At 37.9% G+C, this 17,305-nt stretch overlaps 1 protein-coding gene across 6 annotated transcripts in view; it reads left to right on the top strand.

The window, feature by feature from the left end:
* Positions 1-15,548, top strand: part of LOC103500957 (ubiquitin-like protein 5) — an 84,011-nt gene extending 68,463 nt beyond the window's left edge. For 2 of the 6 annotated variants that reach the window (XM_051079830.1, XM_051079829.1), the window contains one exon: positions 339-822. Coding sequence is in view for 3 of the 6 variants with exons in the window: in XM_051079794.1 (XP_050935751.1) it covers positions 7,771-7,832; positions 11,909-12,730 (884 nt within the window). In the remaining 3 variants the exon portion in view is untranslated. Of the gene's footprint in view, positions 1-324; positions 823-7,770; positions 7,833-11,908; positions 12,790-15,140 lie in introns of those variants that run through there. The other 4 variants (XM_051079794.1, XM_051079795.1, XM_051079793.1 and 1 more) reach the window with 4 other exon arrangements.
* The last annotated feature ends 1,757 nt before the right edge of the window (positions 15,549-17,305 follow it).

Genomic DNA, 17,305 nt, shown 5'->3' with positions numbered 1-17,305 from the left:
TGGTGAAAGTGAATCTCAAGTCAGATGAGATTGAATATTATGAGACAATGGTAGAAATCCTAGGTAAATCGTGAGACGTTTATGAGTGTGAATCCCAAGTCCAGACGATGGGAGAATCCCAAGTCTTAATGATGAGTAGTGATTGCTCTAATGGCTTGAACTGCGTGGAGTTGTTGTAATTATCGTGGCTATGTTTGATGTGATAAAAGCTCGTGTTTATGAAGCTCATTATTGTTGTTGTTATTGTTGTTATTGAATCTGTTATATTCCCAAAAAGATTTTTCTAAACATATCACTTACTAAGTCTTCGATTTATGTTTTAAGTTTCCCCTCCCTAGGTTGTCAGGCGTTAAAGCTAAGTAAGGAATGGGAATCAGGCATAGAAGCCGACTAAAGGAGGAAAAGGAAAGTTGTTTTGCAAGATTGTGCGACATCCAAGTCATCATCCTACCTTGCATTTAAGGAGTCATTGGGTAAGAACTTTACTCCTTAATTCTAAGGGCTCTCACTCAGATTGAAAAAAGGTCGTTCAACGCATTAAGGTTGGTAAGGCCAAAGTCGACAAGTGTGAAGGAACTTAGCCAGAGAAAGAAAGTCGTGAAGGTTGTCGCTTAGGAAATGGTTGTTGGGCGACCAAGGAGAAGGATAAAAATGAGGTCTCTATACCTCTGAATACCCCACCGTAAGGTGCATTGGGTGGTGGAGGAAGAAAAATTGATCAGAACTCATTTTTAATTTTTATGCCTAGCGAGAAAAGGAATGTAATTGTTAAGTTTGACTTTGTGTAAAGTGTCAAGTTAATAAAAAGCGAAGTTATGTTTATTCTGTCGCTTATTATTTTTACCTACTACTTAGTAATGAATTTCTTCGTTGTGACAAGAGTGCTTAACAATGGAATAAGTCTAAAGATTACAGAATTTCTACTGCATTGAGTAAAGTCTCTAAGGTTCGATGCGAAGGTCTTGCTATTAAACAAGTTGGAGTTAGTTGTTCTGCTCACAGTGTGTTCATTACGTCATTTCACGGTGAGATACACAACGAGTGTCTAGGTGGCACGTCCCTTATCTGGTTGCAGGAAGTGGCATTTAGGGTGAGGTGTGACACTTAGAGATGACAACTCGACAATCCAACCCAACCCAACCCATATTTTAAGGGTTGGGTTGAAAATACTATTTGGGTTGTTTGGGTTGTTGGGTTGGGTTGAGTTGGAAATGTCTCTCAACCCAACCCATTTATACCCTTAATTGACATGTACTTAGCATTCATTTTGTCGATTTTGCAAGATTTCAAAGAATCCATGGAGTATAAAAAATGTCAAAATAGATATTAGTGTTTACCTTTTTGTAAAAGGATATGTGTCATGTTTTTCATTGTAATTCGTGATGTAATGGATTCTTGTCATGTTTTTCATTAAAAGGATATATTGCTTTGATAATGGAATTTAACTTTTCATTATCAATTGATAGATCAATTTACAAATGTATGACTACTTTCTTCTTCTTCTTCTTTTTTCTTTTGCACCAGAAAAATGTAGAGTTATGTAATTACATGACTATAGAAACCATGGTGTGATCATCTACAAAATAATGACGTTGAAGAAGTGCCAATATATAAGCAATTATAACACAACAAAATTGTTAATAAAAGTAGATCTATGACGCAAAGAAAGTGTCGTCAATAACAAAAATGTTACAAAAATAAACCAATTTGGACCTCAACAATGACAATTTAATTGTGTCAAAATCCAATTAATCGTGACAAATGTTAAATGTCAGGAGAAATTGATTATTGACGTTAAATCAATGTCATCTAAGCAATATTAACGACACTCTCCAGGATGTCGTTAAATGTCCTATCTTTATAGGAACTCCAAAGATGTAAAATATGTGTCACAGAAACTGTTTATGACATATAATTTACGTCGTTACATTTCAATTTTCTAGTAGGGATGGATCCGGTCTTCCACTAATATTATTTAGTTCTAGTAGTCATAAATTAGCATTTAGTAAATATTAGTTGATTGTGTACCTTCGACTAAGTGCTTTACCTTACAACACATGCAGACCCCAACCAAAAGTTGATCATTGAAATATTTATTGTTTCTATTATATAGTTTAAGATATGTGAGTTCATTTTAAAATTTAGTTTCATAAGTATTTGGACCATTAGAGTAGAATTTAGTTTTAATTAATTTTAGTCGCCACAGTTTATTTTTACTTATTACTATTTTTTATATTTTTTTAACTAATTTTCAACTTAGGTTGTTGAAAAAAGTACCTAAATCTTGGTTAGTAGTGGGGTTTTTTAAAAAAATATGACAAATTGGTAAAATATTTATACTGTATATAACAATTTTGAAAATGGAAAAAGTCTACAGGTCCACAATGAAAAATACCAAAAATACCCCAATCAACACGTGATTAATCAACCATACGCGCGCGAAGAATATTCTTCTAAATGATCGTGTACTACAATCTAAATTAATTATCTACGATTGTTTCAGTCATGATACACGTCCTGTAGTTCTTTTTAACCATGGGAAAAAGGCTTCAAATTTAAACAATCGTATTAATTATGATAAGCGATCGTGTTGAACATGCTAAACGATCGTGTTGAGTCTAGTAAGTTATCATTTAGATCATGTAAACACGATCATGTAATATTTTCAACGATGAAAACACGACTTCAAATTTAAACGATCGTGTTGACAATGGTAAACGATCGTGTTGATCATTTAAAAATGATATTTAAACGATCTTGATGTTCTTGAATATGAAGAAGATGATGAAGAATATTGAAACAACCATGAAATAACTCCAAAGAATCTTATCGAAAATGATGAAGAAGAAATAAGAGATTTAAACAAAAGAATAAATCATTTAAAAATGAAAAAAAATAAAATTTGGAGGAGAAGATGAAAAAATCAGTAAGAGAAGAAATCATAAGGAAGAAGAAGAAAGAGAAGTGACGAATTATCTGCAATATTCAAGGGCAAATATGAAAATTATGAAAATATTTTACTGGTTTCATGGGCTTTTGTTTTTTGTTACACGGGCCTTAAATATTTTTTGTTTTTGTTACATTTATGTAAATTATCATTTTTTTAATACCTAAGGGCCTATTGGATAACGTTTCTACGTTTTGTTTCTGTTTCTCATTTTTTTTAAGAAACATACGTGTTTGAGATTCTATTTCTTAATTTTACTAAAATTTTAAGAAACGTTTCTCAAAATTGGACAAATTTTGAGAAATTGTGGAAAGTAGTTTCTCTCGGTTATGTTCTCAGTATATGTGATTCTATTTCTTAATTTTACTAAAATTTTAAGTTGTCTCGTTGGTGTAAAGTTATCCTTGAAAATTATTTTTGTCCTCTAGTCTTGGTTCAACTATGTATGTTTGTATTTCTTAACTTATTTTGTTTCTTTTCCTTCCATTATTAATTTTTTATATATATGTTTAGTATTTCCTAATTTGTTTTATTCTCTTCATTTCTTTATTGTTTTATTTGATATTTATATGTTTAATTTAATTTTAAATTTTAAATTTTAAAATTTTTAATATTTAGATTTAGGTTAATTTTCATAAATATAGCAATACACCAAAATATTTACGACTCGTATAACAAAATAAAAAAACCTAGGAAGTTGATAAAATATTTTCATAAATTTTAGATTTGTTCTCGATATTGTTGACGATTCGTTACTTCTTTTTCTTCTTCATTGCAATTTATCCATCTTCTTTTGCAAACTTCTTGTAACGCCCAAAAAATAAGGTAATTTTAATTTTAATTATGCTTGGTGTAATTTTAATTATGTTAAAATTATTGGGGTGTTATTTTTGAGATATTTGTAGAGAATTATTTGATTTTGTGGAAATTAGAATTAGTTAAATGTTTTTGAAGAATACTTAATTAATTATTGAAATTTGGGAATTTGATGTTATTAAAGATTGTTATTGATTGATTGGTGAGATTTAAGGAATTTGATTAATTATATATTTAATCAAAATAATTAATCTTTGGAGGAGAAAAATAATTATATGAGTGATAATATAATTATTTAAGGAAAATATATTTATATATTTTTGGAAGAAGATAAAAAGTTTGATTTAATGGTAATTAAATGGGAAGAGAAAGATATTTTTTGGAAAGGAAAAGGAAAAGGGAAATAAAATACTAATAATAATATTGTTATTATTATTTTAAATAGATCTTGGTAGGCGTGTCATTCACTATTCATCATCTTCAACCTATTCATCTTCTTCATCACATACACAAAACCATAGCCGCCACTCAAGGATCTGTCATTTGTCGTCCATCTTAGTCGTTTCTCATTCTTCGCCGCAAGCTCGTCGAAGTTCGAGCTTCTTTTCCAAGTCATTTCACCTTGCCCTCGCGTCAACCCATTTCCACTGCAAAATGTTCAACTCTTCTATCGTCATTTGTCGAGTCGTGCCTTAGTTCCGCTCAAGTCGTCATCCGTCGGTTCATTCTTCACATATGCTTTATGCGTACAAGCTGTTCTCTACCGTTAGCCATCCGAGCCGAGCATCCTACCCTTGCAAGCTATGAGCCCTTTCGTGAGTCGTCCAAGCCATTCTCTACAATTCGAACTGCACATGCTAGTCTTTAAGCCACCCAAGCCACGTTTGAGTTGCACCCTTTAGCTGAGCCGCCGAGTAGCTTCATGCCCTCTTTTCATGTATTTTAAACCATTTGTGGTGAGTTTTAATGGATTTTCGGTAATACCCATGAAATGTTAATTTTAGGGCTCTAAATAATTTTATTTTAAATTTAAGTTGGGTTGTTTTATATGAAGGTTTGGGTAGAGTTTATAAGAAGAACTGAGTTGTAAAATTTTTCCAATTAAGGTTGAATTGGAATTCAACCTCAACTGTGGGTAAGTTGAATTAATTGGATTTTTAGGACTTTAGCCAACTAAGAAATTTATTAATTTAGTTTCATTTATGTTTAAGATTTGTTTGTTTGAAAAGCTCTGACTGTTGATGTTAGAAATAATTTTGTTAAGCTAATCTCGATGTAAGTGATTCTTTTATTGGGTTTTTGAATTGAAGTTAAGAGCTTGCATGTAATTTCTCCATTATCCATTGATGTAACTAAGATGCATGATGTATTGATGATTTATGTTGATGATTGATATTTATGACTAATATTATGTTGATGATGATTGATTTACATTAATGATGATGCATGAAATATTAATCACATGATTAAGGACGTTATGATTAATATCCATGCCATGTTTATGATGTTTATGATGTGCTATATGCTATGGATGGGTGTTCTGTTAACTTTATCTATTAGGGTCTTACCTATATGAGTGTCCCTTGGGATCATCACCTTTTTATGACTGTGTGGTTCCATGAGACTATCAGTCTGTCATGATATGTTATGTATATGAGTGGTCTGACAGGGTCACTTACAACCCGATTGTCTTAAGTGTTCCTTTGGGTTCACTAAAGACCAGTTTGTCTTAGGTGTTCTTTAAGTTCATTGAAGATCAATTTTGTCCTATGTTGTAACGCCCCAAAAATTTTTGAGGTAAATTTTATCTTTTTATGTAAATTTTCGGGAATTTAAAAACTTTGGTGTTAATTTTTTTTTGCTGGTTTTGAAGAGGGAAGAAAAAGAAATCGAAGGGTATAATTTTTTTATATATATATAATATAGTATAAAATAATATAATAATAATATAATATAAATTATATTATTATTATTATTACTTATATTATTATTAATATTCTTATTTAATTTAAATATATATATATATATATATAATATTTTTTAAAAAATAAAAACCCTAAACCCTCCCCTCGCCCGCACCCCCCCCCCCCCCCGCCGTCCTCCTTCTTCCTCTTCCCGTGTGTCTTCTTCTTTTTCATTCTCCTTCTTCAGTCGACGCAACGTCCGTCTCTTCTTCTCCTTCTTCTCCAATCAACACTGACCTGCAGCCGCCGTACGTTGAAGCTTCTCATCGTCGTCGCCTCGCCGCCAGTCCTTTGGCTTCCGTTCGGTTTCACCGTCGGCCCTCCCAATCTCCACTTCGTATCCAGCCAACGCCACCGCCGTCACTGTCCGTTCGTTTTCACGGTCGTGCGTCCCCTCCGTTGGCCGTCCGCCGCGTTGAAGTAGAGTCGATCGTTGAACTTCTTCAAGCCACAAAACGTCACTACCGTCGAGCGCCCGAAGACCCGTCGCTCGTGGTTGCCTTGGCTTCAAGCTGACCCGACCCGAGCCACCCTCTTCCAATCTGACCCGTAACTCAAGCCGCGAGCCGTGTCGCGAGTCGAAGACTAAGCCAAGCCGCGAGCCGAGCCGAGGACTGAGCTGAGCTGCACCACGAGTCGAAGACTGAGCCGAGCCGCGAGTTGAGAGTCAAGCTGAGCTGAGCCGCGAGCCGCGAGTCGCGAGCCGAGAGTTGAGTCGAGCCACCTAAGCCATTTTCTTTCCACTTCGGGTCACGGTGAGCCTTCGGTAAGAATCATTTAGTGAGATTCCTAATGTTGCGATAACCGATTCAAGTTTAGATTTTGGGTTAAGACCTGGTCCTACCTTTCGTTCCTTGAAGGTATTAGGGAGTTGACGTTCAAGTTCTCGAGTTCCACGACAGGCTTATTTGGAGATAGCTCTCTTTACTTGGGTAAGCCGATGAATGTTGTTTGAACGATTTAAAAAGTGACTTTTACTAGTGTCATCGTTTAAACCCTTATGATTTTCGTTTACGTGGATTCGTTGGGCGTGGACTCGATCCAGGGGCATAACCAAGTTTCAGGTAAGGAATTTCTTACTACTGGACCTCGGATCGAGGCTAGAAACGTAGTAATCCACAGGGGATTATACGTTAGTAACTGTACTGAATGAATTGACGCATGTTTGACTAATACATATCACTTATATGCTCTTGTCTGATTAAAGGTAGCGTGACCGCTAGTTGTAGCTTGTGTGCCATCGTGTGTAATGAGTTGTTTACGGATAGACACCGATGCCCGGATGTTCTGTGTATTGTAGTTGTGTTGGTGGGCTACGTTGTGAACTGGAATTGTATGTCGGTGGACTTTAAAGTCTTAATGTTAGGTATGTGGTAGTCTATTGTTCGGATATTGGTTATGGAGTTATGTCGTGGAAGGATTAAGAGTCCAATTTTGATTTGACTAGTTGACTGGATCTAAAGAATGTCATAATGATGTGTGAATTGGATATGCATATAGCAACTGAGGATATAGTTGTTTAAACCTATACTGTCTGACTGGCGAAGCCTATGACGGAATTGTTAGTATGAACGTTGTCGGAGTGTGACTGTTGTAGACGGTTTAGTATGGACTGAGGGGTAACGGTTAGCTTCATCTATGGGGTAGTGTACCTTACTGATATGTGCATCCTTCGGGATCACTAGACTGATATGTGCATCCTTCGGGATCACTAGACTGATATGTGCATCCTTCGGGATCACTAGACTGATATGTGCATCCTTCGGGATCACTAGACTGATATGTGCATTCTTCGGGATCACTAGACTAATAGGTGTATCCTTCGGGATCATTAGACTGATACGTGTATCCTTCGGGATCACTAGACTGATACGTGCATCCCTCGGGATCACGAGACTGATGTGTGCGTTCTACGGAACCGCTAGACTATTTATGTAGGGTACCCCTAAATAGAAAGTTAACTGTTATTCCCTAACAGGCCCAGTAGTGGGTCCCTTACTGGATATATCTTATACTCACCCTTTTTCCTCTTTAACTTTTCAGGTAAGGGTATAGCGAGGGACAGACCAACGAGGGGCAAGAATGTAACGCCCCGAAAATTTAAGGTAAAATTTTTTTTCTCGTTTTATGTAAAATGCAAGTCGATATAATAATAATATAATATGAATTATATTATTATTATTAATGTTTATTTTATTGGTTATAATATTAATATTATAAATATTATTATTATTAATATTTATTTTAATTGTTATAATATTAATATTATAAATATTATTATAAATTAATATTTTAGAAATATTGTTATTTATAAAACAATAAAATAAATTATTAATTATTAATATTAATATTAATATTATATTATTATTATTACTTTATTATTATCATTATTATTTGTATTTAACATATATAATTATTATTTAATTTAAAATTATTAATAATAAATAATTATTAAGGTTTATATATATATGGAGGTCACTACTAAATAATCTTTTCACCAACTGTAACGACCCAACTTTTCCGGACTAAGCTGAGGTCACTACTAAATACCAAAACTCGACAATTCAACATAAAATTTAAAACGGACCAAATACGATTCATTAAAACAGTATAAACCTTACAAAAGACAGTTTAGGGCCCTATTTTAAATAATTCAAAAAGTCACAAAATAAAATGTCAAGTCACCAGTCCAAAAATCACAATCAAAATATTCTGACAAAATACATAGCGGAAGCGAAAGAAAAACAGACGCGTCCATATGGCCTTCACGCATCCTTCCTGCCTCTCGTCGGTCTGCCCCTCGCTGTACCCCTACCTGAAAAGTTAAAGAAAGGAAAGGGTGAGTATAAACATACCCAGTAAGGGACCCACTACTGGGCCCGTTAGGGAACGACAGTTAACTTCCTATTCGGGGGTGCCCTACATAACAGTCTAGTGGTTCCGTAGAACGCACATATCAGTCTAGTGCTCCCGAAGGATGCACATATCAGTCTAGTGCTCCCGAAGGATACACATATCAGTCTAGTGCTCCCGAAGGATGCACATATCAGTCTAGTGCTCCCGAAGGATACACATATCAGTCTAGTGCTCCCGAAGGATACACATATCAGTCTAGTGCTCCCGAAGGATGCACATATCAGTCTAGTGTTCCCGAAGGATACACATATCAGTCTAGTGCTCCCGAAGGATACACATATCAGTCTAGTGCTCCCGAAGGATGCACATATCAGTCTAGTGCTCCCGAAGGACGCACATATCCGTAAGGCACACTACCCCATAGATGAAGCTAACCGTTACCCCTCAGTCCAAATTAAACTGTCTACATCATCTACATCCCAACGGCATTCATATCACAGTCCCGCCATAGGCTTTGTCAGTCAGATAGTATAGGTTTAAACATCTACACCCTCAGTTGCTTTATGCATTACCGATTCGCACACCAATAGGGAAACCCTAGGTCCAATCGACTAACCAACCAAAACCGGACTCACTGTCCTTTCCCGTCCAAACTCCATGAACCACATCCAGAACAGTGTTTAATACATACTAACCCGTAACTTTAAGGTCCACCAACATATAATTTCAATCCACAAATAGCAGTCACAGTAAGATTTCATCAGACAAAACATAATATCAGTACTTAACAGTCAACACGCATACAGATATTCAGCACAGTCACTAACGTGTAATCCCCTGTGGATTACTACGGTTTTAACCTGGACTCGGGGTCCAGTAGTAGGAAAACCCTTACCTGATAGTCGGTTATGCCCCTCGATCGAAAACTACGCTCAACAGATCCACCCAAGGAAAGGAAGCTATCTCCAACCAGGCCTACCGCGAGACCCGAGAACCCAAGTGTCAAATCTGAACCACCTTCAAGGGAGACAAGTAGGGCCATAACTTATTCCAATATTCAAGCTCTAATCAGATGTAGCAACATTAGAGAATTCATCGAAAACAATCCTTACCGAAGACTCACCGTGACCCGGAGCGGAGGAAGGAAGGCTTAGGTGGCTTGGTGAAACAAGGAGCTCGGCTCGGCTTGAAGGCGCTCGGCTCGGCTCGGCTCGGCTCCACCTCGGCTCGGCTCGGCTTGGTCTCGGCTCGGCTCGGCTTGTGGCTCGGCTCGGCTTGGTCTCGGCTCGGCTCGGTTTGTGGCTCGGCTCACTCGGCTCGCGGCTCGGCTCGCGGCTCGGCTCGCGGCTCGCTCGGCTTAGGGCTCGGCTCGGACAAGGATGGCGGCTCGGGTACGGCTCGCGGCTCGGCTTGCTCACTCGGCTCACCCGGATCTGTGTGGCTCGGACTGGAAACGGGTTCGGGTCGGTTGGAACCGGGTCGGGTCGGCGAAACGGGCAGCACGATTCCGCGGCTTCTTTTCTTTCCGGCGAACGACGGCGCTCCCTCCGTGCTCTGTCGGCGTTGGAGACACGAGCTGATGACGGAGAGTAAGCCGGCCGTGATAGAAACGAAGAGAGAGAGGGTTATCTGCTGCCGGCGGTTGGGGGCGAAGCGAAAACGGGTGGGGCCGCGGCGGACGGACGTGCTGTCGTCGGTGGGGGCTGTAAGGAAGATGAAGGAGAAGAGAAGGAGAGATGGGCTGCGCGAACGGCGGCGGTGGTCGGGCGAAGGATGGAGGAAGATGAGGAAATGGATGGCTCGGGTGGCGGCGTCGGCGAGAGGAAGAACGGAAGAGAAAGAAGAAATTTCGAGGGGTAGCGGCGCGACTTTAGGGTTCTTTATTTTTTTAAAAAAAAAAATTATATATATATATATATATATATATATAAACCTTAATAATTATTTATTATTAATAATTTTAAATTAAATAATAATTATATATGTTAAATACAAATAATAATGATAATAATAAAGTAATAATAATAATATAATATTAATATTAATATTAATAATTAATAATTTATTTTATTGTTTTATAAATAACAATATTTCTAAAATATTAATTTATAATAATATTTATAATATTAATATTATAACAATTAAAATAAATATTAATAATAATAATATTTATAATATTAATATTATAACCAATAAAATAAACATTAATAATAATAATATAATTAATATTATATTATTATTATATCGACTTGCATTTTACATAAAACGAGAAAAAAAATTTTACCTTAAATTTTCGGGGCGTTACATTCTTCCCTCCTTAGGGAACTTTCGTCCTCGAAAGTTTTATTCCTCGAACAGTTCGGGATAACGGGATCTCATGTCGTCTTCACGCTCCCATGTAGCCTCTTCTACCCGGTGATTCCGCCATAAGACTTTAACTAGGGGAATTTGTTTATTTCTCAACGTCTTCACCTCTCTAGCAAGCACCTCAACAGGTTGTTCAACATAGCTCAAGTTCTCATCAATCTCTAGTGGCTCGTAATCCACTACATGGGATGGATCTGGCACGTACTTCCTCAACATAGAAACGTGAAACACATCATGGACTGCCGAGAGTGATGGAGGCAACGCCAAGCGATAAGCTACAGGGCCAATCCGCTCCAGAATCTCAAATGGCCCAACAAAACGGGGACTCAACTTTCCCCTCCTTTCAAAACGCAAGACACCCTTCATAGGTGCTACCTTTAAGAATACCTTATCCCCTATCTCAAACTCAAGGTCCTTCCGCCTCACATCTGCATAACTCTTCTGCCTACTCTGAGCGGTATGCATGCGTGATCTAATCTTCTGTATCGCTTCGTTAGTAGACTGAACTAACTCAGGACCCACCAACCTCTGCTCACCTACCTCACCCCAGCAAACCGGGGATCTACAACATCTGCCGTACAGGGCCTCAAACGGTGCCATGCCAATAGTAGCCTGATAACTGTTATTATAAGCAAATTCCATCAAATGTAAGTGGGAGTCCCAGCTACCTGGAAATTCCAATGCACACGCCCGTAACATATCCTCTAAAACCTGGTTCAGACGCTCAGTCTGACCGTCAGTCTGTGGATGGAAAGCCGTACTAAAGTCCAACCTCGTGCCCATAGCAGTCTGCAAACCCTTCCAAAATTTGGAAGTGAAACGGGCATCTCTATCAGAAACAATCGACACTGGCACTCCATGTCACTCCATGTACATGTCTGAGATAGTGAGATTACATGGAGTGCCAGTGTCGATTGTTTCTGATAGAGATTCCCGTTTCACTTCCAAATTTTGGAAGGGTTTGCAGACTGCTATGGGCACGAGGTTGGACTTTAGTACGGCTTTCCATCCACAGACTGACGGTCAGACTGAGCGTCTGAACCAGGTTTTAGAGGATATGTTACGGGCGTGTGCATTGGAATTTCCAGGTAGCTGGGACTCCCACTTACATTTGATGGAATTTGCTTATAATAACAGTTATCAGGCTACTATTGGCATGGCACCGTTTGAGGCCCTGTACGGCAGATGTTGTAGATCCCCGGTTTGCTGGGGTGAGGTAGGTGAGCAGAGGTTGGTGGGTCCTGAGTTAGTTCAGTCTACTAACGAAGCGATACAGAAGATTAGATCACGCATGCATACCGCTCAGAGTAGGCAGAAGAGTTATGCAGATGTGAGGCGGAAGGACCTTGAGTTTGAGATAGGGGATAAGGTATTCTTAAAGGTAGCACCTATGAAGGGTGTCTTGCGTTTTGAAAGGAGGGGAAAGTTGAGTCCCCGTTTTGTTGGGCCATTTGAGATTCTGGAGCGGATTGGCCCTGTAGCTTATCGCTTGGCGTTGCCTCCATCACTCTCGGCAGTCCATGATGTGTTTCACGTTTCTATGTTGAGGAAGTACGTGCCAGATCCATCCCATGTAGTGGATTACGAGCCACTAGAGATTGATGAGAACTTGAGCTATGTTGAACAACCTGTTGAGGTGCTTGCTAGAGAGGTGAAGACGTTGAGAAATAAACAAATTCCCCTAGTTAAAGTCTTATGGCGGAATCACCGGGTAGAAGAGGCTACATGGGAGCGTGAAGACGACATGAGATCCCGTTATCCCGAACTGTTCGAGGAATAAAACTTTCGAGGACGAAAGTTCCCTAAGGAGGGAAGAATGTAACGCCCCGAAAATTTAAGGTAAAATTTTTTTTCTCGTTTTATGTAAAATGCAAGTCGATATAATAATAATATAATATTAATTATATTATTATTATTAATGTTTATTTTATTGGTTATAATATTAATATTATAAATATTATTATTATTAATATTTATTTTAATTGTTATAATATTAATATTATAAATATTATTATAAATTAATATTTTAGAAATATTGTTATTTATAAAACAATAAAATAAATTATTAATTATTAATATTAATATTAATATTATATTATTATTATTACTTTATTATTATCATTATTATTTGTATTTAACATATATAATTATTATTTAATTTAAAATTATTAATAATAAATAATTATTAAGGTTTATATATATATATATATATATATATATATATATATATATATAATTTTTTTTTAAAAAAAAATAAAGAACCCTAAAGTCGCGCCGCTACCCCTCGAAATTTCTTCTTTCTCTTCCGTTCTTCCTCTCGCCGACGCCGCCACCCGAGCCATCCATTTCCTCATCTTCCTCCATCCTTCGCCCGACCACCGCCGCCGTTCGCGCAGCCCATCTCTCCTTCTCTTCTCCTTCATCTTCCTTACAGCCCCCACCGACGACAGCACGTCCGTCCGCCGCGGCCCCACCCGTTTTCGCTTCGCCCCCAACCGCCGGCAGCAGATAACCCTCTCTCTCTTCGTTTCTATCACGGCCGGCTTACTCTCCGTCATCAGCTCGTGTCTCCAACGCCGACAGAGCACGGAGGGAGCGCCGTCGTTCGCCGGAAAGAAAAGAAGCCGCGGAATCGTGCTGCCCGTTTCGCCGACCCGACCCGGTTCCAACCGACCCGAACCCGTTTCCAGTCCGAGCCACACAGATCCGGGTGAGCCGAGTGAGCAAGCCGAGCCGCGAGCCGTACCCGAGCCGCCATCCTTGTCCGAGCCGAGCCCTAAGCCGAGCGAGCCGCGAGCCGAGCCGCGAGCCGAGCCGCGAGCCGAGTGAGCCGAGCTGTGAGCCGAGTTGAGCCGAGCCGAGGCCAAGCCGAGCCGAGCCACAAACCGAGCCGAGCCGAGACCAAGCCGAGCCGAGCCACAGCCGAGCCGAGCCGAGACCAAGCCGAGCCGAGCCGAGGTGGAGCCGAGCCGAGCCGAGCCGAGCGCCTTCAAGCCGAGCCGAGCTCCTTGTTTCACCAAGCCACCTAAGCCTTCCTTCCTCCGCTCCGGGTCACGGTGAGTCTTCGGTAAGGATTGTTTTCGATGAATTCTCTAATGTTGCTACATCTGATTAGAGCTTGAATATTGGAATAAGTTATGGCCCTACTTGTCTCCCTTGAAGGTGGTTCAGATTTGACACTTGGGTTCTCGGGTCTCGTGGTAGGCCTGGTTGGAGATAGCTTCCTTTCCTTGGGTGGATCTGTTGAGCGTAGTTTTCGATCGAGGGGCATAACCGACTATCAGGTAAGGGTTTTCCTACTACTGGACCCCGAGTCCAGGTTAAAACCGTAGTAATCCACAGGGGATTACACGTTAGTGACTGTGCTGAATATCTGTATGCGTGTTGACTGTTAAGTACTGATATTATGTTTTGTCTGATGAAATCTTACTGTGACTGCTATTTGTGGATTGAAATTATATGTTGGTGGACCTTAAAGTTACGGGTTAGTATGTATTAAACACTGTTCTGGATGTGGTTCATGGAGTTTGGACGGGAAAGGACAGTGAGTCCGGTTTTGGTTGGTTAGTCGATTGGACCTAGGGTTTCCCTATTGGTGTGCGAATCGGTAATGCATAAAGCAACTGAGGGTGTAGATGTTTAAACCTATACTATCTGACTGACAAAGCCTATGGCGGGACTGTGATATGAATGCCGTTGGGATGTAGATGATGTAGACAGTTTAATTTGGACTGAGGGGTAACGGTTAGCTTCATCTATGGGGTAGTGTGCCTTACGGATATGTGCGTCCTTCGGGAGCACTAGACTGATATGTGCATCCTTCGGGAGCACTAGACTGATATGTGTATCCTTCGGGAGCACTAGACTGATATGTGTATCCTTCGGGAGCACTAGACTGATATGTGCATCCTTCGGGAGCACTAGACTGATATGTGTATCCTTCGGGAGCACTAGACTGATATGTGTATCCTTCGGGAGCACTAGACTGATATGTGCATCCTTCGGGAGCACTAGACTGATATGTGTATCCTTCGGGAGCACTAGACTGATATGTGCGTTCTACGGAACCACTAAACTGTTATGTAGGGCACCCCCGAATAGGAAGTTAACTGTCGTTCCCTAACGGGCCCAGTAGTGGGTCCCTTACTGGGTATGTTTATACTCACCCTTTCCTTTCTTTAACTTTTCAGGTAGGGGTACAGCGAGGGGCAGACCGACGAGAGGCAGGAAGGATGCGTGAAGGCCATATGGACGCGTCTGTTTTTCTTTCGCTTCCGCTATGTATTTTGTCAGAATATTTTGATTGTGATTTTTGGACTGGTGACTTGACATTTTATTTTGTGACTTTTTGAATTATTTAAAATAGGGCCCTAAACTGTCTTTTGTAAGGTTTATACTGTTTTAATGAATCGTATTTGGTCCGTTTTAAATTTTATGTTGAATTGTCGAGTTTTGGTATTTAGTAGTGACCTCAGCTTAGTCCGGAAAAGTTGGGTCGTTACAAAGAAGGATGTGTGAAGGCCATATGGACGCGTCTTGTTTTCTTTATGCTTCCGCTGATGTATTTTTGTTACTCGTTATTTTCATTGTCAGATCGAGTCACGGTTAGAATATTTGGTTTGTGATTTTGTGTTTGATGATTTGAGCACTGTATTTTGGAACTCTCGTGAATGTGATTTAAAATAGGGTTCGAAACTGCTTTGTAATATTTTAAAACGTTTTTAATGAATCGTAACCGGTCCTTTATGAGTTTGTGTGTTTTATGGTCGAGTCTTAGTACTGAGTAGTGACCTTAGCTTAGTCCGGAAAGTTGAGTCTTTACATAGGTGTTCCTTTTGGTGATGTGTTCCTACAAGATCATTAGATTGTGTGTATTCAAGAGCGCACCAGTTTAGGGATACTTCTTTATAAGACTCTAATGGAAAGTTAACAGACACCTAGCAGAACTAATAATAGATCCCTTACTAAGTATATGTTTATACTCACTCTTTCTATGTTTAATTTTTCAAGCAGAGGTAGAGGTAGAGGTAGAGGGAAGCTGGCGAATGACAAGAAATAACCACGATTTGCCATAGGAAAACTTTTTGTTGCTTCCGCTTTAACTTTACAGTTTTGATTTTAGTATTTTTATATTCTTTGATTATTTCTTTTTAAAAATTAGATAGGACCCGAACTAAAATTTTATTTTCTTTATTTATTTCTACATACTTTTATTTATGATTTATAAATGGGTATTTGAGGTTTTCAATATAAGTTTAGTGTTATCTTCCATTTTGTTGAGAGTTTTTATGTATTTTTAATAGTAATAATCTCAGCTTGGTTACACTTTTTTAGCTCCTTTTCAAGATTTTTTTTCTTCTATTTTTATTCATTTCTTTTTTCTTTTTTCTTTCTTCATCAACTCTTTGTTTTTTTTCTTTCTTTCTGTCTTCATCCTCTCTTTCTTTTTTCCAGCTTCTTTTCTAGAATATCAAAATCGTTTAAATATTACTTTCATATGATCTAAATAATCACTTACCTAGTCAACGCGATCGTTTAGCATAATAAATACGATCGTTTAGATTTGCAGTCCTTTTTTTCCAATGTTTAAAAAGAACTACAGATCATGAGGATATGATGTAAACGATCACCTACCATAGTCAACACGATCATTTAGATTTGAACCATTTTTTCCATCATGACGATCGTGTATTATTTCCTACACGAGTACGTATCATGATAATTTAGAAGAAGGAATACACGGGTGCGTGTGACCGATTAATCGCATGTTGGCTAGGGCATTTTTGGTATTTTTCATTATGAGCCTATGAGTTTTTTTCATTTTTATAATTGTTCTATAAAGTGTAAATATTTTGTTGGTTTGTTATATAAAAAAAAAATCCCTTAGTTTTATGTATTATTTTGATTTTCAAATTTTATATTTAGTTTTAAAATCTCTTTTCTACTTAGCTACATTTATCTTTTGTTTTTTTTATATTTAATGTTAAGTTTGAATTTTAAATTGTTCAATATTTAACTTTATACATTATTTTGACCTTCAAAATTTAAATATTTAATAGGTTTGTTTAAATATTTTCTAAATTTTAAATTTTAAAAAATAACATGCATATATGTTAGTTTAGATTTAAATTAAACTTATTATTTTTAGTTCCTTTGAAATGAATTAGAATTTTACATTATATAAATTCTTTTACTAAAATATTTATTTAGGTTATCTTTAATATTTTGCATAATAATATAATTGAGTTGAATTTCAATCAACCTCATTTAGGACAAATGAATTGAATGAGAAATATTATTTCAAATCAAATTTTAACAACATATGATTAATAAAACTTATTGTATGATAGTTATT

The sequence above is a fragment of the Cucumis melo genome, chromosome 12, assembly GCF_025177605.1.
Source record: "Cucumis melo cultivar AY chromosome 12, USDA_Cmelo_AY_1.0, whole genome shotgun sequence".
In the NCBI taxonomy this organism is placed as follows: Eukaryota; Viridiplantae; Streptophyta; class Magnoliopsida; order Cucurbitales; family Cucurbitaceae; genus Cucumis; species Cucumis melo.
The sequence above is the reverse complement of the archived record's forward strand: the minus strand, read 5'-3'. Positions and strand labels throughout refer to the sequence as shown.